Source organism: Tyto alba, unplaced genomic scaffold (genome assembly GCF_018691265.1).
Source record: "Tyto alba isolate M040663 unplaced genomic scaffold, T.alba_DEE_v4.0 Super-Scaffold_42, whole genome shotgun sequence".
Classification (NCBI taxonomy): Eukaryota; Metazoa; Chordata; class Aves; order Strigiformes; family Tytonidae; genus Tyto; species Tyto alba.
In genome coordinates, this window is record NW_024881318.1 from 29,166,139 (window position 1) to 29,192,057 (window position 25,919).

General features: G+C 41.3%; 1 protein-coding gene across 4 annotated transcripts in view; it reads left to right on the forward strand.

The window, feature by feature from the left end:
• LHFPL2 (LHFPL tetraspan subfamily member 2) overlaps nt 1-25,919 on the forward strand; it is a 127,211-nt gene that overhangs the window by 88,948 nt on the left and 12,344 nt on the right. For 3 of the 4 annotated variants that reach the window (XM_033009148.2, XM_033009149.2, XM_033009152.2), the window contains one exon: nt 22,365-23,151. In XM_033009148.2, coding sequence (XP_032865039.1) covers nt 22,722-23,151 — 430 coding nt within the window. In that variant the 5' untranslated portion in view covers nt 22,365-22,721. Of the gene's footprint in view, nt 1-22,138; nt 22,171-22,364; nt 23,152-25,919 lie in introns of those variants that run through there. The other variant, XM_033009150.2, reaches the window with a different exon arrangement.

Below are 25,919 nucleotides of genomic sequence, written 5' to 3' on the forward strand. Positions count from 1 at the left end.
TCTGGGTTTAGTTTTTAAAGCTCTTTCACTGTTTCCTTCCAAAGCAGCCCTCTAGCCTAGTCCTCTTCATAGCACAGTTCCTGGCAGGAGAAAGAAAAGCACGTCCTGTCTTCAGCTCTGATTCCACCTCTGGTCCATCATAACGCACAGCTGATTGAAATCACATGTTGTCCTCTGGGGATGGTGACTCTGCTCTGCTGTTCTCGTCACAACTCCAGCGTGAGGGAAAGGAGTGCAAAGTGAGGGTGCAGTCTGCGGAGACTCGAGTCCCTAGACAAACTTAGGAAAGGCTTACAACTGCCAAATCAGGATAGATGTAAACCCCTCAATGTCACATACCAGCTGATGGAATAGAAGATTTTATCCTCTATTACAAATCTTACTTCTCTATCAAGCAAACAGGCATTTGAAATCTGTCAGGAATGTCTTTCCTTCTTGAAGAAAAGGTCACCAGAAACCTTTAATGCTGAAAAACATAGCTTCACTTTCTAAAACATCTAAACGGTTTGGCTGAAACTTGTGCAAGAAAATTCAGCCTCAGGCAGGCATCTGGTGTGGAAAGTTTCAGCCCAAACTGCTATTCTGGCAAAGTTGTAAGCAATGAAAATTTGTTTTAAGAGAGGAAACTGTTGAACAATCTCTGTACTAAGCAGAACTTACATTTTGGTGGATAAAGAGAACCTGTGCTGGAGTTTTAGACTGGACTGCAACAGCTTTCATTCCCCTTTTCTGTAAGGGGAAGCCTTTAACCAGCTTGAAATTCTCCAACAAACATCTGTGTCAGTTGTTTACCATCTATGTAGTTGCTTTCTGCAGCCTTAGCTATTAACAAGTGAAATGTGGATAAGCTCTGTGCTATCATAACTAAAACTTCAGGAAGAAGATCCTTGGGTTGTGATGGTGTACAAAGTTTTCTTGTGGATTCCCACAGCATTCTGCTAATGCTGCCAGGAAGCCAAGCAGCAGACTGTGTTATGGGATTCAGTTTTATAATTAGTTCTGGACAGTGTTGAAGCATGTGTATCACCTGGGCTGGAAGTTACTGCAAAACCCCTTCCCTTGGGTGTCTTACATCTGCATCCCAGAGGAGGTGTTCTAGAAACACAGTGACTGCCCTGCACATCCTGTTTTGATTTGGTTGATTTATTGTCCTGTAGGTTATAGACTGGCCATGTGAAGGGCAAACTCGAGTTTGACTGATTACACCATGAAAGAAAGCTCTTTTCAGGTCACCCTGAAATTCTTAGCGCACTTTTGTTCTGCCATGCAAGCTTACCCCAGCCACAGCTGCTTTTGTAGTTCTTGCTAGAACTTGAAAATGGGAGAAAGGTGGAGAAGGTCTGTACATGGATTTTTGAATATTAACCCTACACAGGTTTTTTTCTGTTCCATTCTGTTTTCTTATGGTTCTATTCATCAGTGCAGTTGTTCCTACAAGTACTCTAATTAGCCTGTGTCTCATATCTGTGGACAAAATTATTTGTTGGCTAAAACATCCATCTATTAAGGGTTTATGCATTTGCCTATGAATCTTATTTCTAGGATCCTAGTTGTATTACTTACTTCAGTTATTACCATATTATAGATGTACTCTTCCATGTGAATTAAGGCTCCTTTGATCTTCCTCATATGTCACATTTTAAAGATCTCTGGCCATTCTTGTTACTGTCCTCTGGTCTCTGTTGTCTTGTCTATATCTTTTGCTAAAGTGTAAAGCAAAAAGCTAGATGCATTGAAAGTGCATGCGATCACTACCTTCTGTGTCCTGGTAAGAGTACCAACACGTCCTTGAATTAGAAGTTTTTAGTTTTGCTTTTGTCATCTTGTCATACTTTTGACTCCTACTCAGTTGCAAGCATTTTACAGTTAGATCCTTTTCTCTTAGCTGTTCTTCACTCTGTATTTATAGACTTGATTTCTCTTTCTTGCTACTTGCCCTCATTGAATGTTGTTTCTTTTGATTTCATGCTATTTTATGTTGTACTTTCAAGAAATAACTGAGTGTTGTTTTGTGTTACCACTATCCATCATCTCCTTCTGACTGAGAGGGGGAGAATGGGACAGTTCTGAAGCAGGGCTTGTTCTGGTCCCTTCTGTCCCCGCTTCTTTTTTTTTTTTTTTTTTTTTTTTTTTCTTTAATAGAAACATTCCAGATCTGTCTGCAGTTTTCTGGACATCTGAGCAAATACATACATTCTTGAGATACAGCAAAAGACTCTCTCCTCCTCTTGTACCATTTCTAGATGAGAATGCAGCAAAGCTGTTCTAAAATGCTTCAGTATTCTATTATTGCACTTTTCCTCATTTAATCTCATCGGTGTCAGTTAATTCATAGTCCTTGGTATGTACCAAGTCTTCAAGTGCATCATTTTTATGATATGTAATTGCTATAGGCAGGTCTAATTGCAATGAGATGCCCCCTAAATTCTTCTACTAAGATCACGTCAGCCTTACAGTGAGAGTTCGTAGGGGTTACCTTTGATTTAATCAGTTTTAGCTTACTGTATTTTTTCTGATGTCTTTTCCGATGTGTCTGTTTCTTGGAAAGGCCCTAATTGTTTGTACCTTCTGATAGGTGCTTGGTGGACTTAATTTGAGCTGAGTGTGTCTCAGCTCACAATATTGCAACACAGCACAAGTATGGTTTTGCATAGGTGGTCTTCTAGCGTTACAGTGTATATGGGCAATGTGAATATAATGTAAGCATTGATTTATAATTGTGAAGAGGAACAAGCATTTCTGTTTTTTGGAGAGGGCTGGCACTCAGCCTTGTCACGTTCAAAACATTAAAGTCAGGATGTGACAGACACGCAGTGATACATTCACCCTCAACTAAGTTTCTCCATTACCTGTTTTCTTTAAGAAGCTGTTTCCCAGTGATTTCATGATACATGTTTATTCGTCTGAACTTCTGGAAGGTCACTCATCATTTCAAGGGCTCTCTCAGATGATTAGTAATCAGAGTCTCACTTCCTGAATACCAGCCGATCTAAGTGAAAACATAGTAACTGAGTCAGTTTGTTGTTTTGTTTCTAAGATTACAGTGGTAGATGAATGTTAATGCTCAAAAGAAGCTTGTATTTCTGTGACCAAATAGCAAGGCAAGACTTATGGAAACGATGAGTTCATAAACTGTTGGCAGTGAAGTTAGAATTTTTACGATTCTGAGCATTTCTAAGTATATCCTATGAAATCTTTCTGCTCAGGAAAAAAAAAAATTATGCAAACATATTTACTGTTCCTGATGTTTTGCTGTAGTTGAGAAGTCTGATGTATCTATAGCCTTGATGTTGTTTATTAGTTTCTTCTGGGAACCCAATTCAAGCAATGTCACTAACCAAAGGGATTTGTGTCTTAATATTCTGGTTGGTACATGAAAGCATTTTGCCAGCTGAACAATCAGTGTCATAGTCTGTATTTGTTTTGTTCTTTAAGCCAACACTTTATTTTAACTAGGAGCTAAATAATATCATGCATGACAAGTTACTGCAGAATAAAACTATCAAATCTTTTCAAAATAAAACAAAACAAAACACGCTCCCCCATCACTCCTGCCCAGTTAGCATTGCCTGAATTTTGTTGTTGGAATGAAATGAGCTTGAGTTTCTTGCTTTCATGGCTGGGGGGACAAAAGTGGTTGGGTGTGTTCTCTGTTTTCTATCTGTCTGGTTTTCATAGTGCATCTGCTTGACAGCATGCATAACAGTTTATGAGTATTGGAATAACACCTCCCTGAGATACTGTGGTGGAGCGTGACTTTGAATTAATTTAGATACATTTGTAGTAGTATTGTCAGACTTAAAAGCCTGCTCTATGCTAATGCTTAATTTCATCAAGTTAAAGACAATTTTTTTTTAAATATATGTTCTTTATATGCTACCTTAATCAACTGAGTTTATAGTACATTTTAAAAATCACCATAGGTGCTTTTAAGAAAGGTGCAGTAACAGAAATGTTGCAGTATCCCCTGTTTTTCACTGTCAATGCAAATATGGCTTATGTCTAGCAAGGCAAAGAAGAAAAAAAGCAAAAAGAAGTTTTCTTTGTTAATTGCTTCCATGCCTCATTTGTCTTACAAAGGCATTGCTTGTTCTTGAGTGATTAACTACCACATAAGTACAGTACCAACAAACTTAAATGAACGCTTTTTTCTCTTCTGTCTCAGAAAGGAGAAGAGAAAATGAACAAGTCATCCTTGTTTTTCTCAGTATGGTGCTGCTGAACAGTTAGTTTTGAACAGTTTCAAAACCAAGTTTAGGATAATTCCTGCCTTCTAAGCAATATTCATATTTGTTCATCATGATCATAAGGGCATGACTCTGCAGAGTGATGTAAGACTTCTGTGAGTCCTAGCAGCTGCACTGAATGCTCTGCACCCTCAGTTTTAAGAGTTTCAGTGGTAGCCTACCTCTAGGAAACTGGGTTATCTGGAGTCTGATAAAGGGATATATCCAGTTTTAACCTAACTCAAGTCTTCAGCAGCATTCTTCTGTGCATGTCTTCCTAGTATTTTCAAGAGACAAAATACAGTTTAAATTGCATGGAGGGATAACTGCCTGCTTCTCCCAAGATCTTTCTTGATCTTTTCTTTCCAAAGAAGTGTAATAGTTTAAGCTTTGGATTTTAGCCTGTCATTCTGAAGGAACACACTATGGAAAGTTTAGATTTACTTCGATAATCTCATGTTGTACATGGGTTTAAGGGAATTGCTGAGAAGAGTTCATAGGTGTTCTGTTTTTTGGTCTTAGTTGAGGCTGGGTTGGTTTCTTTTTTCCCTAAGCACCACATTCTTCAATGTTGAAAGGTTACTGCTGTTTTTGATAAATTCCAATCTTCTGTATTAAACTTTTTTTTACAAATTCTTCAAGAGTTTTCAAGGGTTAAGCCATCACTGACCATTCTTTTGCACACATTTCGATTGCCTGCCATTCATCTACAGCTTCTTATAAAACTCAGTATCACTTTTCCTAGGTCATCATTAACCATTTGTATTGTAAGACTTATGGTTATGTCATTTTTTCGTACTGGTGAGTGGTGTAAAGCATCTGCAGCTCAGAGGTACCTGAAGCAAGGACACCGTTTTGTGTCAAACCTGCCCCAGGTCAGGCAGAGTTTGTTTTTCTCCAGTGTTGTTCAAGAAGTGGTGGTGCTGCTGAGCTGCTCTGCTGGGTTTTCTTGGAGAATGGTGCAGGCTTTGAGTTAACCTTCAAAAACCACACTCTTGGAGCATGAATAAGTACATCGCTCTCCACACAGGTGCAACTGAATGTCCATCATTTCTATTGTTCCTCTACATATTTTACCACACTCGCATTGTCTTTGAGCACAGTAGGTAGTGCACTGACATTCTCTCACGCATGCAGCTTTCCTGTGCAGGTTATTGTAACAGCCTGTGTTTGCATTCCCGTAGTGTGCTTTGTTCCACCACACTCTTCCTCTCACCAGCTGATTCCTATTTCTTCATTTTATTTTCAACTGTATTTGCATAAAGACATGGATGTTTTACTGTTACTTTCCTTCCTCACCAACTCATAACTGCTCCAAATTTATTTTTAGTATTTCACCTTATCTCTTCCTTGCATTTGTTTGTGGTTTAAGTTCTTTTTGCTTATTGTTTCTTTTTATAGCTTCCTGTGGAAAAAAAGAAAAAAAGACCCAAAACATAAATATGGGTTTGGAAACAAGGGAGAGGATTGTTTTACTAGGTATAACTATGACCAGCATGTTAGTTTTACATTTCAGACACACATGCCTTATCTAACCTAACCTGTCATGTTTGTTTGGGATTTTTTTCTAAAAATTAACCAACTTGCCAAGGACCTTTTTATATAATCTTACTGTAGCAGCTCATAAAGAAACCAAAATCTGGTACACAGAAGTTTTTCCATATTTGGGGAAAGGAACTATATGAATTCTTGTTCTTCTTGCAGCAGATTTAATTTCAGTTTCAACTGCTTTTAAACCCTAGTGTCTATGGAATAACAGGACAGTGTCTGTGGAATAACAAAGAGAATCAGGGCTGTGCATGCACTGCAGGCATTATTTGCCTCCAGTATATGTCAACTGAGCGCAATATGCTGTGCAGCTACGTTGCTGCACAGTTCCTGCAGTTTACTTCAACCTACATTTGGGAGACAAGATATTGGGCATGTCCTCGGTAAACAGACTCTTGTCAAATTCTTCAAAATGCTTTAGAGTTTTCTAATAATTTTCTGTTAACCCCCTGAAGGGAATACTGATGTTCTCCTTTTGTAACTATATATTTTGAAAAAAAAAAAAAAAAAAAAAAGAGTTCAGTACAGCTGCTAGGACTCATAGTAGTCTTATGCCACACTGCAGAGTCATGCCCATATGATCATGATGAACAAGTACAAAAATTGCTTAGAAGGAAGGAATTATCCAAAACTTGATTTTGAAACTGTTCAAAAATAACTGTTTAGCAGCACCATACTGAGAAAAATAAGGATGATATGTCCACCTAATCTTCTGCCTTTTATATTTCCTGCCCTGAATGGGATAGCAGATTTTGATTGTAGTGAAAAAAAGAACAAAGTTTTTCTTTCCTTTCTTGGGAAAAACCTGTGCAGTAAATAAATGTGAATGTTCTTGTAGTCAGTGACACGCACCTTTAACACAGAGGAGCACAACTGCCATTCATTTCAGCAGCAATCTGTGTAGGTCTCTTCCAGTCTAGAGAAGATAAACCTGTGACTATTGGTAAAAGATAAGCTGTGTTTTCTAGTGCTCTATCCAGCTGCTTAGCCTCTTAAAATATTGCTAAAAAAACCCTCAATACCAAAGCAGGTATCACCAGCAGTGCAGATGCCACCAGCAATGAAGCCAGTAGTAGCCAGCTCCAGTACCAAAGCCTGGTATCTGGTAAGTTTTACAAAATACAAAGAATGTCAGTAGTCAAGGTGGATCTCAGCCCTTACAAGGGCAGAACCGGTAAGGGCACAGAACACAAATTGCAGCTGGGAGAGGACAACCTGCTGCTGAGAGACTGTGACAGCTCTGACCTAGCTGTGCACATGTACCAACTGGCCTCTGGGCACATTCTCAGGAGAGTACTTCAAGAGTCTCTCACCTTTGTCTTCCAACAAAGCCCTCTTTCTAGGAGACCTACAGAAGAATCTAGATTTTGCAACAGCAATTATGTCATCTCAAGTCACTTGGTATTTTCACAGCCTCAGTTCAGATGAGATAATTATCCAAATGATGAGTCAGTCCAGTTAAATCTTTTGGCACATTCTGGCTGTGCTGCAAATGGATCACACTCCCATGAGAGCTTTTCTTCCAAGACGGCTGTGCCATCTTGACAGCTCAGTGAATACACAGACAAAAGTGATTCCAAGAGCAAGTACTCAATGGTCAGTTCAGCGTGTTTGTGTGTTATTTTTTAGTTTAGAAAGCTCTGTTTGACCCTAGTGCAGAAAGTGTAGTGTACACCAACCAATATATTTTTAGAATTTGTCCTGTGCAAAACACCAAACCAATCTGTCAGCTATTATTGTAGATAATGAATTCAAGTTTAAAAGAAAAACATTACCCCAAAGAAATAACTCTACTTTTTTTAAAGATGGCATTCGCTGAACACAGATTAATTAATTTTATGCCCAATTTCATGTAGAATTGCATTCCCGGTCATATAGATAAGAAAGAGGAGTCTGCTGTACCGTTTTGGTGCAATAGGTGCTTGGAAACCAGCAAGGTACTGGATGTGCATGCAAGTTGCTTTGCTTCCATTTTGATTTATTCAGTGCATTGTTGCATTTATGACAGATTATTTTTTTTCTTAATGCTTTGAGAAGATTATATTTTTTGAAGTTCAGGTTTTTATACAGGAATTTTTACTAGTTAACTCTAAATAAAATAAGAACTCTGGTGTCCCCTAATCTTTTCTCTGCTATAATGAAAAACAGATAAATCTCCTGATTCAACTTTTATGTATGAAGAATGGAAAGTTATTTGGTAAGGCAAGAATGTTTCCAAGCTTTTCGTACTATATATATATCCAAGGTAAAACTTTAACTGTGTCAAATAGCAAGATTTTACACATTATCAGAGATCTGAAGCTTAGTAATTGGTAGAAGTCATGGGAAGGCATTTCAATACATTAAGCAATGCTTCATTAAAAACAAAACAAAGCCCTGCTGTCAGAGGAAACTAGCTGTGGAGATTATAACATTGGCCTTTTGCTCTCTACCTGCATGTTTTTATTCTTTCCACATTTAGATAGTCTATTTTTATTTTTTTTTCTTTCTTTTCTCTCCCTTGATGCTTTGGACCAATATTATAACTTCATTACTCAACAGTGAGAGAATATGTGGCTAAGCATATTGAAAAATGAAAAAAAACCCAAAACATAGAAAATACTGGTTTTCTCAGTATATTCCATTTTAGGTTCAAATAGTTTTGATTATTTGATTGCTTTATCTGAACTGTTAATTCTACGGTCTTAACATAACCAAATAGATGGAGACTGTGAGAAGAGCATGTTCTGCCCACCTGAGATAGAGATAAATGTACAGCTACATGAACTAGGAAGTTTGCTTCAGAACATAACTGAGATATGTGTTTGAGGAAAATACTGTGGACAGGAATATATGCAAATGGTGGCACAGCTTAAGCTGTGACACTGGAAGACCCTTGTAGATTCATGAGATAAGATTCTAAGTAAAATTCTGATAAAAGTTTAAATAAATGGCTGATCTGCATAACCATATTTTCTTTATGTTTTAAAAATGCTGTTAATGATTATTCAGATCTGCTTAATTTTCTCCCTGATGAAATCAGTTGGTTTTCTAGGAGGGTATTTATTAGGAAATGGAAGATAAAATTCATAATTTGTATTTTACAGAACCAACTAATGCTAATAATTGCCATTATCAGCTTACAAAATGCAGTGTACTGTTTAGAATTGTTTTGAAACTGAAAGTTGTTGGACAGTTAATGAAACTGTTTCTTGTACTGTGTACATGCACTGTACTTTTAATTTTGTGCTGAAGTTCTATATTTATATAGAACTTGAAATGCAACAAGGAGATCTAATAGGTAATCTTATATTTAAAGATCATTTTCAGAATCCAATTAAATGTTTGAAAATTACAGAGCAGACAGATTTTCTTAAAGCTGGTAGTATGCAGGGACTTTTTCTTCGTGATGGATGTCTATCTAGGTATTGGGACATCTTCAGATAATGCAAGTTTGATTTTGATTTATTTTCATTTCCCAAGGGGAAGACATTATCAAGAACTTTCTACCTTTTGACAACAGTACAGTGAAACAGTACATTTACACTAGTTTGTAGACTGCATTTGCTTTCAAAAGGATTAATGTCAGTGAAAGCTTTAAAGCAAAAAAGAAAACTCACCAACCCAATACAGGTTGTCTGTCCTGAAGTCTCCCTATAACCTTCTGTGACCTGTTGAATATCTGCCATTGTCCTATATCTTTGTTCTCTTCAGTAAGGCTTGCATGTGAGCAGGATGGTCCCCTGTAGGTTCGTTCTTCTCTCAAGTACAAGTAGAGAAGGCTAGTCATACAATTAAGCTTGTTTCTTTTCATGTGAATTTTTATTTCCTGATACAATGGACAAGCTGTTGTGGCATGACACTATGAGAATTACCTGTTTCAACAGTGAATACTGTAGGAAAAAGATACAGTTTAATAACAAAGTTGTTTCTCAGTGACCAGGAAAATCAAAGTTACTCTTGGGGATATGATAATTTAATTTGGTATCATTTGTCCATGGTCTTACTTGGTGGAGAAGGAATACCACCTTTGCAAGCAACGTGCTGGGGCTGGAGACTGAAAGTGACAGAAGAATAACTGAGGTGTGTGTTTGAAGGATGACAAGAAAAGTGGTTGGCACAGTGCATGGGACTGAGGAGTATATCAAACCCCCAAAGTTTTAGGGTTTGTAATGGCAGCATTCAGGTTCAGTTCCCAGTGTTGCTACAGACTTTGTTATATGACTGAGCAACATCTCATCTGGAAAACTGGGATGGTTAATAATTGTAGAATCATACAATGGTTTAGGCTGGAAGGGACCTTAAAGATCATCTAATTCCAACCCCCCTGCCATGGGCGGGGACACCTGCCACTAGATCAGGTTGCTCAAAGCCCCGTCCAGCCTGGCCTTGAACCCTTCCAGGGAGGGGGCAGCCACAGCTTCTCTGGGCACCCTGTGCCAGTGCTGCACCACCCTCACAGGAAATAATTTCTTCCAAATATATAGTATAAATCTACCTTCTCTCAATTTAAAACCATTACCCCTCATTCTATCACTACACTCCCTGACAAAGAGTCCTTCCCCATCTTTCCTATAGGTCCTCTTTAAGTACTGGAAGACTGCTATAAGGTCTCCCTAGAGCCTTCTCTTCTGGCAAAACAATCCCAACTCTCTCAGCCTATCCTCACAGGGGAGGTTCTCCAGCCCCCTGATCATCTTCATGGCCCTTCTCTGGACCCACTTGAGCTGGTCCATGTCCTTTTGATTTTGGAGGCCCCAGAGCTGGACATGGCACTCCAGATGTGGTCTTACAAGAGTGGAGTAGAGGGGGAGAATCCCCTAATCCCCTCTCTTGACCTACTGGCTACACTTCTCTTGATGCAGCCCAGGACACAGTTGGCTTTCTGGACTGTGAGTGCACATTGCTGGGTCATAGTCAGTTTTCCATCAACCAGTACTTCCAAGTTCTCTGTAGAGCTGCTCTCAACCCACTCATTGCTCAGCCTATATTTGTGCATGGAGGTGCCTTGACCTGTATCCAGGACCTTGCACTTGGCCTTGCTAAACACTTCATGAAGTTTGCATGGGCCCATCTCTTAAGCCTGTCAAGGTCTCTCTGGATGACATCCCTTTCCTCCAGCATGTTGGCTGTACCACACAGCTTGGTGTCATTGGCAAACTTGATGAGGGTGCCCTCAATCCCACTGTCCATGTTGCTGACAAAGACGTTAAACAATGCTGGTCCCAACATTGATGCCTGAGGAACGCCTCTTGCCACTGCTCTCCACTTAGACGTTTTGCTGTTGATTGCAACTCTGAGTGCGACCATCCAGCCAATTCCTTATCCACAGAGTGGTCCATCCATCAAATCCATGTCTATCCAATTTAGAGACAAGGATGTTGTGTGGGACAGTGTAAGAAGCTTTTCATGAGTTCAGGTAGATGATGTCAGTTGCTCTTCCCTTATCCACCAACTCTGTAACCCCATCACAGAAGGCCACCAAATTTGTCAAGCATGATTTGCCCTTAGGGAAGCCATGTCACCCCACCTCCTTATTTTTTCACGTACCTCAGCATATTTTCAAGGAGGAACCACTCCATGATCTTGCTAGGCATAAAGGTGATACTGGCTGGCTTGTAGTTCCCCAGGTCATCTTTTTCCCTCTTTTTAAAAATGGGGTTTATGTTTTCCCATTTCCAGTCAACAGGAACTGTGTCAGACTCGTATGACTTCTCAAACATGATGGATCTGCCACTTTCCTGAGGACCCGTGGATGCATCTCATCAGGTACTGTGGACTTGTGTACCTTCAGGTTCCTGTGATGGTCTCAAACCTGATCTTCTACAGTGGATGGTTCTTCATTCTCCCAGTCCCTGCCTTTGCCTTCTGCAACTTGTGTGGTGTGGCCCTTGCTGGTGAAGACTGAGGCAAAAAAGTCACTGAGCACCTCAGCCTTCTCCATATCCCAGGTAACCAGGTCTCCTGTTTCCTTCCAGAGAGCGCCTACATTTTCCCTACACTTCCTTTTATCACCGATGTACCTGTAGAAGCTTTTCTTGTTGCCCTGGACATCCCTGGCCAGATGTAATTTTATCAGGGCTTTGTTATTCTTAACTTGATCTCTGGCTGCTCGAACAGTTTCTCTGTTCCTCCCAGGATATCTGTCCTTGCTTCCACCCTCTGCAGGCTTCCTTTTTATGTTTGAGCTTGTCCAGGAGCTCCTTGTTCATCCATGCAGGCCTCCTCTTTGTGGGGATGCATCGCTCCTGAGCTTAGAGGAGGTGATCCTTGAATATTAACCAGCTCTCTCGGGCCCCTCTAGGTCTTTATCTCATGCTACTCTGTCAAGCAGATTCCTGAAGAGGCCAAAGTCTGCTCTTCTGAAGTCCAGGGTAGCGAGCTTGCTGTGCACCCTCCTTGCTGCCCTAAGGATCTTGAAATCCCCCATTTCATGGTCACTGCAGCCAAGGCTGCCCTTGAGATTCACACGCCCCACCAGCCCCTCCTTGTTGAGGGGAACAAGATCCAGCATAGCACCTCTTCTCGTTGGCTTCTCTATCACTTGGAGAAGGATACCTTCTACCTTTCATTTTCCTATGTATCTAGATGGCAGGAAGGTGTAGCATTACCATACCTATATGCATATCCACACACAGGTCCAGTTTTAGTTTGCTCCATTAGGTGCTGCTGTGACACAGACCACAGGACATCAGTGGCAGAGAGATTATAGAGTGTTTTCGAGAAAGTGAATCTAGAAAAGGTGCAGATGATCTTTCCCTCAAGCCCTTTTTCAGCTTTTAAAAATTTTTATTATTCATTTTCACAGTCGTATCCATTTTAATGACAGAAAAGAACTGTTACCAATATCTAGTCTAGAAAGTCAAAATGCATAAAACAAGCCAGAATTTTTTACATGGCTCAGCTTGTAGAAGTATGTCCAATCTTGGCTTCAGAACTGAATCCAGTTGCTAAAACAAATCATATGTTTCTTTTTGTTTCTTGCTCTAAAATGGGGTTTTCAGAATTTGAATTATTAGTCTAGATTTTTCCAAGCTCTTCGCAGTGAGCTTCCATTTTAAAGTTTATAGATCCCAACTGAATACATTATTCTTGTAATTATTAATTAATGAAATATACAGTAGCAGAAAGATCTCATTTCAGTTCTTCTCTTGGCTGTGGTTAAATGGTTAGCCATTAATAATGGTAAAGCTCATTCAGTAGATGTTCACAGAGATACCGTATTTCTGTGTTTCTCTGAGTATATTGCCCTTTTCCAGATTAGATAAAAAGATTTTCATACACTTTTTTCAAGTTTTCTGTTGTGTGTGGTGCCCATATATTTCCAATGTCTACACACCTTTCCAGTATGGAAACATGGCAGCTCTGATCCATCATATGACCCTTTTCAGGGTGACCCTTGAGTCACTACTGGTTCTCCTTAGCTCCAGTACAATGAAAAGTCAGTGTTCACTCAGTAAAGGTGTTCCTGTCATTTACACAAGTTGGTATGCGTTATTGTGCCACTGCTTGTCAGTACTGATTACTTTTGAAGGGTGTTTTTACTTTCAGTTTGTATTAAGAGGAACATAAATAAATACATACCTTTTGAAACATGATGGGTTCTCCATCTCATTTGTCACTGGTATCGTAGCCAGATAGTTTGCTTGAGCTCTATGGCCTGGATCTAAAGCGCATCCTGTTCTGACAAAACTGTCCTTTTCACACTGTCCTTTCCACATCGTGTGGCTGAGGAACAGCTCATACCTGTGAGATGACTTGCTAACTGGTGGTTTTCTGGAGGGACTGAGGTAGAAGACTGTTTACAGGCATATGCAGTGAGTAACAGTGCAAACACCTCTGGGTCCTTCCTCCTCTGGTCTACAGCCTTAGGTCTTGTCTCAGCAAAAGAATGACCCACCCCAGGCAGTTCAGACAGACTGACTGAACAGTAACCTTTGTGGTTGCTCTGCTAACACAGCCACAACTGTGAAAGGAGATACAGCAACAGTTTTATTTCAAGAATTGACTGAGGCGGTGTTTCCTTCACACAAGGAACCAAGGCTGTTTGCAGGGGTGTCTGCTTTGCCAAAAGGCAAGTGGGGGGCCCAAGAGGGTGTCCCATGTTGGCCTAACTTCAACAGGCACCTGCAATAGGTGCCTTTTTCTTAAGTTTGTTTGTCCAAAACAGCTTTTCTTCCCTTCAGGTTGAGAGACTGTTCCTTCCTAAACAGTCCTGCATCTTTGATCTGCTGTGTTTGTGAGGCTTTTCCTGTCTTAGTATTGTCTTTTTAGTAAGTAAATCTCCAGAGTTTGCTGAGAAATGGCATAACTGAGTCACTCTTTCCTTTCCTGCCTGTTTTTCTCACCAGTGTCTTATTAAACAATAACCAATATATTAGTATAATAAATATCTTAATAAAATATTCATAAATTATTAAAAGCAGTTCCAAATCTGTCACGATGAACTCATGGGAGCAAATTGCTTTTTACAACAATCACAGATTCCAAGTTTTTTTGGGCTGATGCTCTAGCTCATGCACATACTATTAACTGTTTAAACAGCCAAAGCCTAGCTTCCTTTTAAGGTAAAAAGCCTTAGTATAAAAATAGCAAGGATTTGTTTGCTAGCAAATATTAGTAGTACTTTCCTTCTGACTTGCCATTTTCCTCCTCAATACCCTTTCTCCCCTTCCGAAGCTGAAGTTAAGAGTTGTAAGAAGTAATCACAATGCAATGAATATTTGAGTCTGGCAAATGTGATGATGTAGCTAACTAAGAAGAGAGGCTTAAGATGAGACTTTTGAAGATGGAGTCTTCAGTGAGCTAGTGAGGAATCAAAGTAAGAAAGGAAACTCATGATTCCACTCCCAGTTGGTAAATTCCTGAGCAGTTAGGCTATCACTAATTGTGGCCAACATTGCTCCCTTAGTGATGATTTTTGATGTGATGTGTAATTTTCTCTTGAGATAGCAACAATAGAAGTACTACACATTAGCTTTCCTTAGCCTTATAGGTTTTAATAAATTTTGGAATTGTAAAAGATATTAAGTTTTCAAAACAATGTAATGGCTGTAGGTTCAAGGAATTTTGTAAGTCAATACATACAGAGCAATAGAACAAATCTCCTGCTTGAGAATTTGCGGTTCAGAGGAGATGCTGGAAATCTGAGTTAGCTCGATCTCTTCTTAGTGGGGGGGCAATAAGCAAAGTTTTGTCTGGATGAGGGAAGAGGGAAATGAATTCTGTGTTTAAACCTCCCCTGCAGTTTGTCTGAAAATTTGGAAACTCGTTTTTCTAGTGATTTTTCAGTGATGTATTGGCCCCATTAAAGTCAGTGGGAGTTTTGCCACGGCTTTTAATGAGGTCAGAAAGAGAATAGTACATTTCAACTGCTTTTTTTTTTTTTTTTTAAGTTGGAAGTAAGTTTTATATTCCTTTATTCATTTCTTTTGCAGTTATGCATTCTAGAAACAAATCCACCTGTAATTAGATGGCATTTTCCATAGCATAATAGGAGGAAGCCCAGTTGCAAGTTGGGACGGAATTAGCATCTTGTTCTGCCTCAAGAGAACAACAGCCACTGTTTTTTGTTGTTTATTTATTTATTTAATTTTATCTGTTGGCCTACATAGAATTTGGGTACATGAGGGATAGTTTAAGATCGTACATCTACACGCTCTGCCTTTGGTAGGAAAAGGACAAAGTAAACAGGGCATCATTCAAATGAGAGGCAAGGAAATAGGGATTTGATTGGGATACTTCAGTGACTTTTAACTATTTTACAGAATATTTTATTTGTATTTCACATCTTACATTGTGCCAACAGGAACAAGACATAACACACTGTAAGTCTACATTACTTCTATCACCAGTGAAATGCATGCGCCTATGAACTGTATGGCTTGTTTTCAACAGCCTGTCACAGTAGTGCGCTCATTAATATGCCTGTGCAGGTTTATAACAGTTAAATATTTATGAGATATGCAAATGTTTGCTCTCAGTCTTTAATTCACAACTGATGACTAATCAAAGTTTTGCTGTCCTTCAAGTAAAAAACTCTGCTCTGGAATGTTGTTTTAGTAGGCAATAATTTAATGAAGATATGAAGGTGAATGAAGGGGGAGGGAATCTTTTGCTTATTCTCTGCTGTTTGTCTGAAGCTGTGCAACCACTTCAGCTTTAAAGCACATTCTCCTGTTTTGCTATCTGACCCTGAATATTTTTGATGAGTTTGAAATGTGCTGCATTTAAAAAACAAAACAAACACACACTTAAGTATCCAAATGTCCTTCCCTCTTCATGATCCAGGTGCTTCCCGTGGTGAGTCTGCACTGCTTACCAGAAACCAGTGCCAGAAGAGCTCCTTGCAGTCTTCAGAGAAAGCATACTCAAACCTTTTGGCACAACTTGTCTTTCCTTAAGTACTAATCCCTGTCCCTGTTCCCTCATGATGGGAATGTGATGAACATACCTTTTCTTACATTTGCAAGTCACCTCTAAGTGTGTGGGTATTAAAATGCATAGGTGTACCTTTAGCAAGGTGGGTTGGTGTTCACAGTGGTATCTCCTGAGGAGTGCTGCTTAGTGTCTGGTCCACTACGTTGAAGACTGAGTAGAAGCTGGGAGGAGGCTGCCCTCTCTTCCTGGGCAGCAGCTCCTGCAAGACTGCACCTCCTGTGAAGGGACCAAGTGGGAGGAAAAATCTGTTTACTCACATTTATCACTCACCCAGAAAATGAATAATCTCTAATGCTTATCCCACATTGTCTAAGTGTTGTCCCTCCTGCCTCCATGGTTTGGTGGCTGCTTCACTCTGTCAGGCAGGGTATGCTCACAGTTAACTAGCTTGCTTGTCCAGCAACACCCATGGATGGAAGACGAATAAAGTGGAAGCTCATGTCCACCTGGGTGGGGGTCAGCTTAAGGTAACTGAGTCTTAGTGTGTGAGCCTCTTTGTTTGTTTTAAATAGTGAGTCTGCAAACATCAATATAAATAGGAGACACTTCCATGTTCACAGTTCAAAGCGTTTTCGTAGTGTTTATAACGGCTAACAAACAATGTTTCAGAGAAGGCAGAACCTCAGCTTCCAAGATTTGCACATTTTGGGTTATGAGATGCTCAAGCTTGTGTGTTGTAAACAAAGTATAGAAACTCCTCTGCATAGTTGTGCTTTGGACTGTAACAAGGTTTAGAAGAAAATGTCTAATTGTGCCTGAATTTGTTTTATAAATTGGGACTGTTTCAGCAGTCTGTGCGGCCCTCCATTCAGCTGTTTGTCTAAGCCAAGCCAAAAGCCACTTATCTAAAGATGATTTATTCTCTTTCTTGAGCTGACAGAACTAGGCTGGGAATGGTGAAAGCTGGGTTTAGTCTGAGCCCATATCTTTGGCCAAACCATAAGGGGAGCATGAAGGACTGGCCATAACATTGTTCTGGAAGGTACTTGCAGGTCTCCTGTAAGTTGCTTGTAGGACACCTTTTTAAAATAAACAGTCATGGTATGTGATTGACTCAGATTTGAACTTTGCAGCTGTTCCTTCCTATCTGCCTGGTATGCCAAAGCAAAACTCAGTATCTCTAAAATGAAAACTTGAATTCAAATATTATAATTCAGAGCAGTTTCCGACTTTCTAGTTTTGACCATGTAAGCAAAATGAGGGCAAGTATGTTTCTTTATCTAGTTCAGAAAAATAGATGTTATTACATAGCATATAGCAATATTGTGTAGTAAAAGGCAACAGCTGAATAGTTTTAGCTAGAGATACTGTTGTGGCTTGAGACTGGTCAGCAGCCAACCACTCTCTTTCCTTTCTCTTCCTGCAATAAGAAGGGACAGAGAGCCAGGCTTGGGGTTCGAGATAGTACTGGGAAAAAAATCATCCTTTATGGGCATGAGCAAAAGTCAGACTCGTTAGGGGAACTAAAAAAACCCCATACATTTATTACAGACACTAACAACAACACTTAACAGAGTAGGACAGTGAGAAACATTGCCACATCTTGAGAACACCTTCCCCCCACCCCTCCCTTCTTCCCGGGCTCAGCTCTGCTCCCGATATCTCTCCCTCCTCCCCCAGTGGCGCAGGGGCAGGGAATGGGGGGTGCAGTCAGCGCTGCCACTTCCTTCATCTTCGGTGAGGGGAGTGTCCGGAACTTGTTCCTCCTGCTCCATCGTGGTACCCCTCTCACAGGAGACAGTCCTCCACAACTTTCTCTGACATGAGTTCCTCCCATGGGCTGCAGCGTTCCCCACACTGCTCCATCATGGGTCACTAACTTCCTCCAACTGGATTCTCTCCCACAGCTGCAGCCCTTCCCGAGCTGCTCAGGCGTGGGACTCCCCCGCATGCTGCAATCCTCCCAGTGCTGAATTACAGCAGCGGGGCTACCTTTTCCCATGAGACCCCGGCTGTCTTCGGGCACAGCACCTTGATCAACCAGGCAGAAGCCACAGGCCATAAATCAATGTCTGCTCCACCGTAGATGATCATGGGTGGCAGGAGGGGCCGCCCTGCCGTCTCACCACATGATACAGGAGGGTCTCTGCTCCAGCACACCTCCCCCCTCCTTTCTTCCTCCATTCCTCCACTGACCTTGGTGTTCACGCAGCTGCAGCAACTCCTCCTCACAAGTCCCATTGCTCGTCACCACGTCCCTTCTTAAATACGTTATCGCAGAGGCGCAGCTGATTGGCTCGGTTTCCAAACAGAAGTGGAGCTGGCTTGGAGCTGTGGGAGCTTCGAGAAGCTTCTCACAGGGGGCCGCCCCTATAATCCCCTCCCCTGCCACCAAAAAACTCCACTACTCACTCAACCCAGGACAGATACGAAAATATAACTTGAGGTAGAGTATGTGGCTGTCAAAATTGCATCTAAATAGGAAGAAAGTTTTAGTGATATTTTAAGCTGGTTTCTTTTGTTAGATTAAAACAAAAGATTTTTGCATTCAGGAACTCAGTTTTATTGTCTCTGGATGCTGTGAGGATCTGACGTTCTCACTGATATTTTCTCACTGTGTTGCACTTCACTTAATGCAGAGATTAACCATTAGCATGGTTCAGGGAGCAGAGTAAATGAAGCTAAAGGTGTAGTTTTGACCCGTCCAAAAGCTGTGCTGTTCAGCTGGGGAGCGGTGGGTGGTTTGGTGGGGTGGGGTGGTACTCAAAGACCCTTGTGCTGGGGAGCTGCCGTGGTGTGCAGCTCACGCGGGTGCTTGCTGTGTGAGGCAGTTTCCCTCCTGGGGCACCCGCCTCCTCAGCACAGGTGGCCTCCTTCCACTCCTGTACAATCGAATGCAATAGTAATGAATAACTACGGGGTGAGCCTACTTTTTGTAGTCTGCTTCCCCATCGAGAATTATTTTGAATGAGTTAATACCAAAGGGGTTAAAGAATCGTTGTGGACTTTTAATTTGGGCTGTCAAAGCAAATATTTTGACAGTCGGTCAGAGGTGGATATTGAGTGGAGTGCTCTGAAAAACATAGAGTTCTGTCATGGAGAAAACTTGGGAAACAGAGAGGAGGAATAAACAGCCAGTTTTCAGCCTTGCAAGGGCCTAGCTTGAGTTTCTGCTGAGAAAAATGAAAGAAAAGGGATGAGCAGAGTCCTGGAGGGAAGCTTCATGAAGTGCAGTTATTTAGCACAGTCTGTAGCTAGGAGGGCTCTGATGTATGGCACAAACATGCTGCTGGAGACGTGAGAATTGGTTAGGTTCATCTGGAAGCTCAAGGTGGGCTGTGTTGGAAGGAAAAGGTTAACTACACAAGTGTATCTGAACTGTAACTTACCTCCAGTACTTTATCTGCAATCGTTCCTTGATAAGTTTCACAAAGAAGAAATGTCCCTGTCCATCCTATAGCCTATGCACCATCATACTTTCTATGTTTCTGTCCATCTGCTCACAAAAGGGAGTTGTAGGAGAGTGGCCCCTGCCCTGTGTCCGGTCTTGCCATCCTACTTCCGTGTGTTTCTGTCTGTCTGCTCACAAAAAGGAGTTGTGAGTGGCACTCCCATTTGAGGGCATCATTGGTTCAAGAATAAATTTATTCAGAAGTTCTCCCATGAATAAGGGTACATTGCTCTGGGGATACTTTTTGTACCTGAATAAAGTACTCGTTATCTGGGAAAAGCCAAATTGTGAAGGTTTTCATTGAAAAGCAAAGTATATTCTGTTGAACTGTTATCAGTGACATTTACTACTTTTTCCATGCTGTGAAGTTTCCATATGTTGCAAAAAAGGGAAGTGTATGTTCCAGTGAAATCCTGAGATTTTACACGACATCCATATCACCTTTAGGTAGGCTATTTTGCTTACTCAGTGACTTTTCTGGAGATACTGTGTTTTAAAATGTTACTGCAATTTATTATTGTACTTGCATTTCAAATGGAGAGAACCCCGTGGTTTGGTCTTTTCTTCTGATTCTAGTATGGCATCCCATGTTTGTTATCAGTGCCATGTTTATGTGGCTGCCAGTGTTCATCTGGAATTTCCACCTACTTAAATAAATATGAACTTTGTTCTCATCTGTGTTCATAAACAGTATTTTATGTTCAGCAGGTACAGAGTTAGCAGTAACAGCTCTCGTGGGTGTTCAACTCTTACATCCTTTGCACCTCGATTAAAATCCTGGAATCACCAAGATGAGTTCACACAGGTGTGATGCTTGCACAGAAATACAGATTCTAGAGCTTTTTGGAACTTTTCTTTAAAAATGAAGACATTTTTTATTAAATTCTCTTTAATTGTGCAGGTGACATCAGAGGAATGTAAGTTTGTAGCAGACATTTCCTACATTCCAGTTGTTATTTAAAGTGGAAATACTGACAGAATTAACTTTTTTTTGGCAGGCTGACACTTCTGCTCTGTTATTACAAAGGGTGTATTGCAGTCATCAGTATGTCAGGTTGCTTGAAAACTTAATGCTTTCACCCAAAAAATGGAAAATGAGCTGAACTGTTATGTCAGTATGGCTAAAAGCACGACTAAATATGTTTTGCCTTTTTCTACAGCAATGCTGTAATGTCAGACTAAGGGAGACAGAATGCAGTTGTTGGCACAGCAGCTTAAGTCTGTGTATCTGCTAGTACCAGAGGGGTCTGCAGATCTAGATGAGGAAGGGAAATGTGGATAAAATCTTGCAGATGATTCACTAACTAGTATAGGAGGGAGTAGAAATTGCTGGATGAAGTTCTGAATGTGTTGAAGTTGTGGGTGTGTGTTCTGTTTTGCATTCAGTGGGACTAGGATTCAACTGCTGGGCTCAAAACTCCTAAGAAGCTAAATACCAAACCCATGACAAAGCTAAAAAAAAAATTGGGGATATCTCTTTTTCTGGCATCTGCTAACTCCTTTGTGTTTGGCAGCAGCACAGCAGTGAGGACCAGATCTGGTCCTCGAGTCTCTTGCCTCCAGTTCAATGCTGGTATTTATTTTTTGTGAGGAAAACTTGGAAGTGCTATATTCTCATCACGGAGGGGGTAACGTGAGGGCATTTCCTGCTCCCACCCTTGCTTTCAGACAGCTCAGTTTCAGTTCAAGTGCAGAGGCGTGTGCAATGACCCGTCTGTTATTTTGAGGCCAATATTTGGATATGAGTTGGAAGTGTAGTGATCTCTGATTGCTTCTTGTACTGAGATAAGTGTAACTCTGGGAATGTCATCAGCGGCTGTTGAAAGGCATCATAAAGGCTTGGGGAAAGCCCTGGGGAACATTTTTCTGCAGTCCCACTCTGCACAGGGCCGTGGAAGGGGGGAACTGAGAGGACTCAGGAAGCTCAAGGCCGACTAGCCACCCCTCTCACCAGGGCTCCTGGCCACTGGGCAGCGACTGGGGTGTTTTTCCGCAGATTCCTGTTTACAGTGGTGTAAGTCACCAAAGGCTGCCAGTGTTGGCATCAGTTCACGATGAGGTGTGCAGCATACCAGCAGGCAGATAGCTTTTCTGAAACAGTGGTGCAAAGCTGGATACAGAACCTGGGGAAGTGCCACTCCTGCAAAACCCAGGCTCCGAAGGGATGGGCTGCGTCACCCCATCACAGGGCGGGCTGTCCCCAGCTGCAATCCTGTTCTCCTCCTCTTGAGGCCGGGGCTGGCTCAGCTGCAGTCAGCAGAAGCCCAGGAGGTTGGAACAAGGTTCCGTCATTGCCCTTTGCACCTAGGTGCCCATGGCACCTGGAGCTGTGCCCAGCTTCCTTCCCAAAGGTGTGCCGGGCTGCCTCCCTAAACTGAAGGCAGGAGCCGCATGCCTGTGAAACTGCTTAAACGTGTACGAACATTTTGCTGGGTAACTGCCAGGAACCTTGGTAATTTCGACCGGAGAAATATGATGGGGGCGTGGTGGTAGGAGTGGGTGGGACCGCTGGGTGTTACTGAGACCTTTGCTTGCAAAGTGCTTGACAAACACCCGCGATGGGATGGTGCAGGGCAGATGCCATGAGTAAGGCTGGGCAGAGGGAGATTTATCACTCCCCTGGGACAAACCCGGGAGGTTTCCAGCAGGCTCTGGTTGACAGACCCTTGTTAAAGCTTTTGAATGTTGATGTGGATCTGTGTGAGATCATGGTTCATTGTGGGGGTGGAAAGGAAGACTTTTTTCTCACTGCTCATGTGTTATCTCTTTTTTTCTTGTAGGTGTGTGATGTCAAACAGTGGGCAGTCCTTGCGGCCTCCCCTGCCAGCCTTCAGCGTCATGTGCCAGTATGAATAGTAAGAAAGAAAAGCATAGTTCAGAGCTCAGCATCCCAGAAAGAAAAAAGGAGGAACTAAACGGAGAGAACAAATGACTGCACTGCTTACAAAACTTGGAGCTGCTCACTTTTTCTCCCAAGAAATTTCATCTTGGCCTTTGTGAAAGAGCTGAAAGAGCCAGCAGAGCAGCCACAGTGATTTTCTTAGGGTCCTTTTTTTCTTTCTTAATTTTATTTTTTCCTCCTTGTGCCTGGATTTTAAGACTGTCAGCTGCACTGATCACAAGCACTGGACATCAATATGTGTCATGTCATTGTAACATGCCGGTCAATGCTATGGACTCTTCTGAGCATTGTGGTGGCTTTTGCAGAGCTCATTGCTTTCATGAGCGCAGACTGGCTGATTGGCAAAGCAAAGCCTTCAAGCTCTGAGGATGTGGACAACAAAACGGGGGGGTCGCAGGAGCCTTACCATCCAACGCTGGGCATCTATGGGCGCTGCACCAGAATCTCCCACATGCAGTTTTCTAGACGAGACACACTTTGTGGTCCTTACGCTGAAAACTTCAATGAGATTGCCAGTGGGTTCTGGCAGGCAACTGCTATTTTCCTAGCCGTGGGAATCATGATCCTCTGTGCCGTGGCATTTGTGTCTGTCTTTACTATGTGTGTGCAAAGTATTATGAAGAAAAGCATTTTTAATGTCTGTGGACTGCTACAAGGGATTGCAGGTACGTGTACTTTGAGAGCAACTAAAGATTTTAATTTTTGAGCCATTCAGCTGAAGAAATACAGTGATCCTGCCCTGTCTACAGACAGACTGCATTAGGCAGACCCAAAGTGGGTCTATATGCTGGTGCTTATTCAAACACAACTGAAATTTATAGCTACACAGCATGTAATACATTGACATTGGCAGCAGAATTGCAGCCTGATGTGTGCCAAAATGAACTGACCAGTGTTGCTTTTGTTTGCTGTTCAGTTTTTTCCCTCTGAATTTCTTTCAGTAACAAAAACTTCTCTCCTTTGTTACCAGCAGAGAGCAAAGTTAATACTCACATTAAGGCAGTCTATCACCCTCTTGCTACTTTAGTAATTTTTCCATGGACCAAAGGCAGTTCTCTCAGTGTCTCAGAGGCTTTATGACTGTGGTGAGAGCAAATACCACCCCAGGGGATAAGAACAGCCTGCAGTCACACACCCAATTCTCCAGCATTTTATGCCAAACAGCCTCCTTCAAGGCTGTGAGTTTGACAAGCGATACCTGATGATAAACCCTTCCTTTAGCCAGCTTATTGTTCAGCTGCAGTTACACAGCCCAATGAGCTTATCTTGTCACTGTTCAAGTATCAAGTGTGCTTTGCCTGAAAAGATGAAATGGTTCTACAGATTCGGTGTTTCTGCTTAAACCCATGGATTTTACAGAGATTAAATGACTGTTAGTAAGCCAACACTGGACAGCCCTAGTTAGAGAAGTACTTGGCTTTCTGTACTTGCCAGCAAGCTGTGGGGAGAACTTGTCCCATGTGCAGGTTTTCATCTTTTGTACTCTCTGTGTGTGGTCGTCTGGAGGAGGAGAGTGGTCTTCTGCCCTACCGCTGGCAGCCCTCAGAGACCTGTGAGGACGGAGGGAATGAGCACGTCTGCCTCCTCTTTCCCTCTTGGTGGTGCTCTTAAGCAGATGTTTTCAATTCATGAAATGGTTTCATTACAAAAAACACTAGCAGTTTTAACTTGTTTGTTTGAAATGTGAATCCAGCTTTTCTCCTCCTCACCTCCACTGAAGTGGCCAAACAAATCTGTGGTGGCTGCACCTAGACAGGAGGTGTAATAGTAAGAGTTCAAACGTTTATGATAAACTGGTTTGTTTCATTTGCTTAGTTGAGACCTAAATTAATCTTATTCTGAACACACATGGGGAAGTAGGCAAAGCCTGAATTTGCTTCCTGTTGCAATTACTAATTTTGTGTTGGAGGGGCATTTGTATGGGAGAGATTGATTAGCAGCGTAAGTAGATGGTTGGCATGTTCACAGTTGTGTCTGTTGAAAAAATACCTTCACTTCCAACTCCAATACCATCTCAAAATACCTAGTCTAACATCAGGATTAGCAGGTTCCTGTATCTTAGAATACTGTTTGGGAGGCCATGTATTTGTGAGAAAATACATGCAAAGACAGTTTTATGTTTTAATATCAAACCAACTGTATCTGTAATGGGACTTCTGGCCTCAAGAATTGAACAATACGGTCAACAAAGCATTTCTTACATGTTAGGGGATAGATCCGTCTCTTTTGAGCTGTACTGAAGGTAGAAGCACTTCCTTTCTTGTAATTCAGATAAATGACACAGCCTGAAACCAGGTAACAGAAAGGTCACGTTACTGAAACTGTTGCTATGAGAAGTATGCCTGCCAGTATTTGCAGCCAGGTGCTTTGTGGCTAGCAACTTGTTTTCTCAAGATCGGTTTTATTGGCTCCACTGCTACTTTTGTGCCAGTAGCATTACAGCATCTGCTTACTTAGTTGAAATGATTTTCCTTATGACTTATCACAGCCATTAATTTAAATTTTCTCAGTTCCTGAGTTTTGGAAAATGCTTAAGCAAGTTGTTCAGGAAGGATAGTTGTCATCATGGTTAATCCATACAGGGATTATGATAGCTAGACTAATGCTCTGACCAGAGAATAAGATACAACCCTGCCCTAATCATTTTAAGCATAAGATCATTCTTTCAAATGGGAACAATTATGTTTTTAATAAGCGTAGGAGAAGAATTCACAAAATAATTTAATTTATCAGCCTGCATCTGTCCAATATTTGCAAGTATGTCAAACATCTCATTTTCAAAGATGAGATGCACCCATGGTAGAGTCATCTACAGGAACTCAGGATCTTGCAGACGTAATCTCATTTAAAATCTCCATATCTTTGGAGTAGAGATTTAATATAATTAAAAACATATAAGTTAATTTATTCCTGGAATCCATCATGAAAAAACAGTAACAGACACCGGATACATCTCTTCAGTCTAGCAACACTGGTTGTGACCTGGATGATGCCTGTGGTGAAATTACAGAACAGAAAGCAACATCTCTTCTGTTACGGCCCTTGAACAAATGTGCAAACTCTCATTTAGGTCAAGGGGAAGGAGCCATACATGTATCTGGTCCACAGAGGGTTGTTTTTTTGTGGCAGAAAATTACAAATACAAAGCCATAAAGGAAGAAAATACGGCTCCTGCTTAAACTCCTGTAATTCCTTTGTTAGAGTAAGACCTTCTATCACTTCAGTCTGCAGTGACTTTCATTCAGGAGCTGCAGAAACAGTGATCGGTGGCCCTGGTTTTGGAGATGTCTGAGGACCGTTTCATCTGGAAAAGCATCTTTTCTCTGCAACAGAGAGTGCAAAGAATGGAGCTGTGTAATTAAATAGATAATTACTACCCAAGAGCAAGAAGACCAGGCAGACTTTCATTTGAATGTCTTTTGGGGGAAAGTAT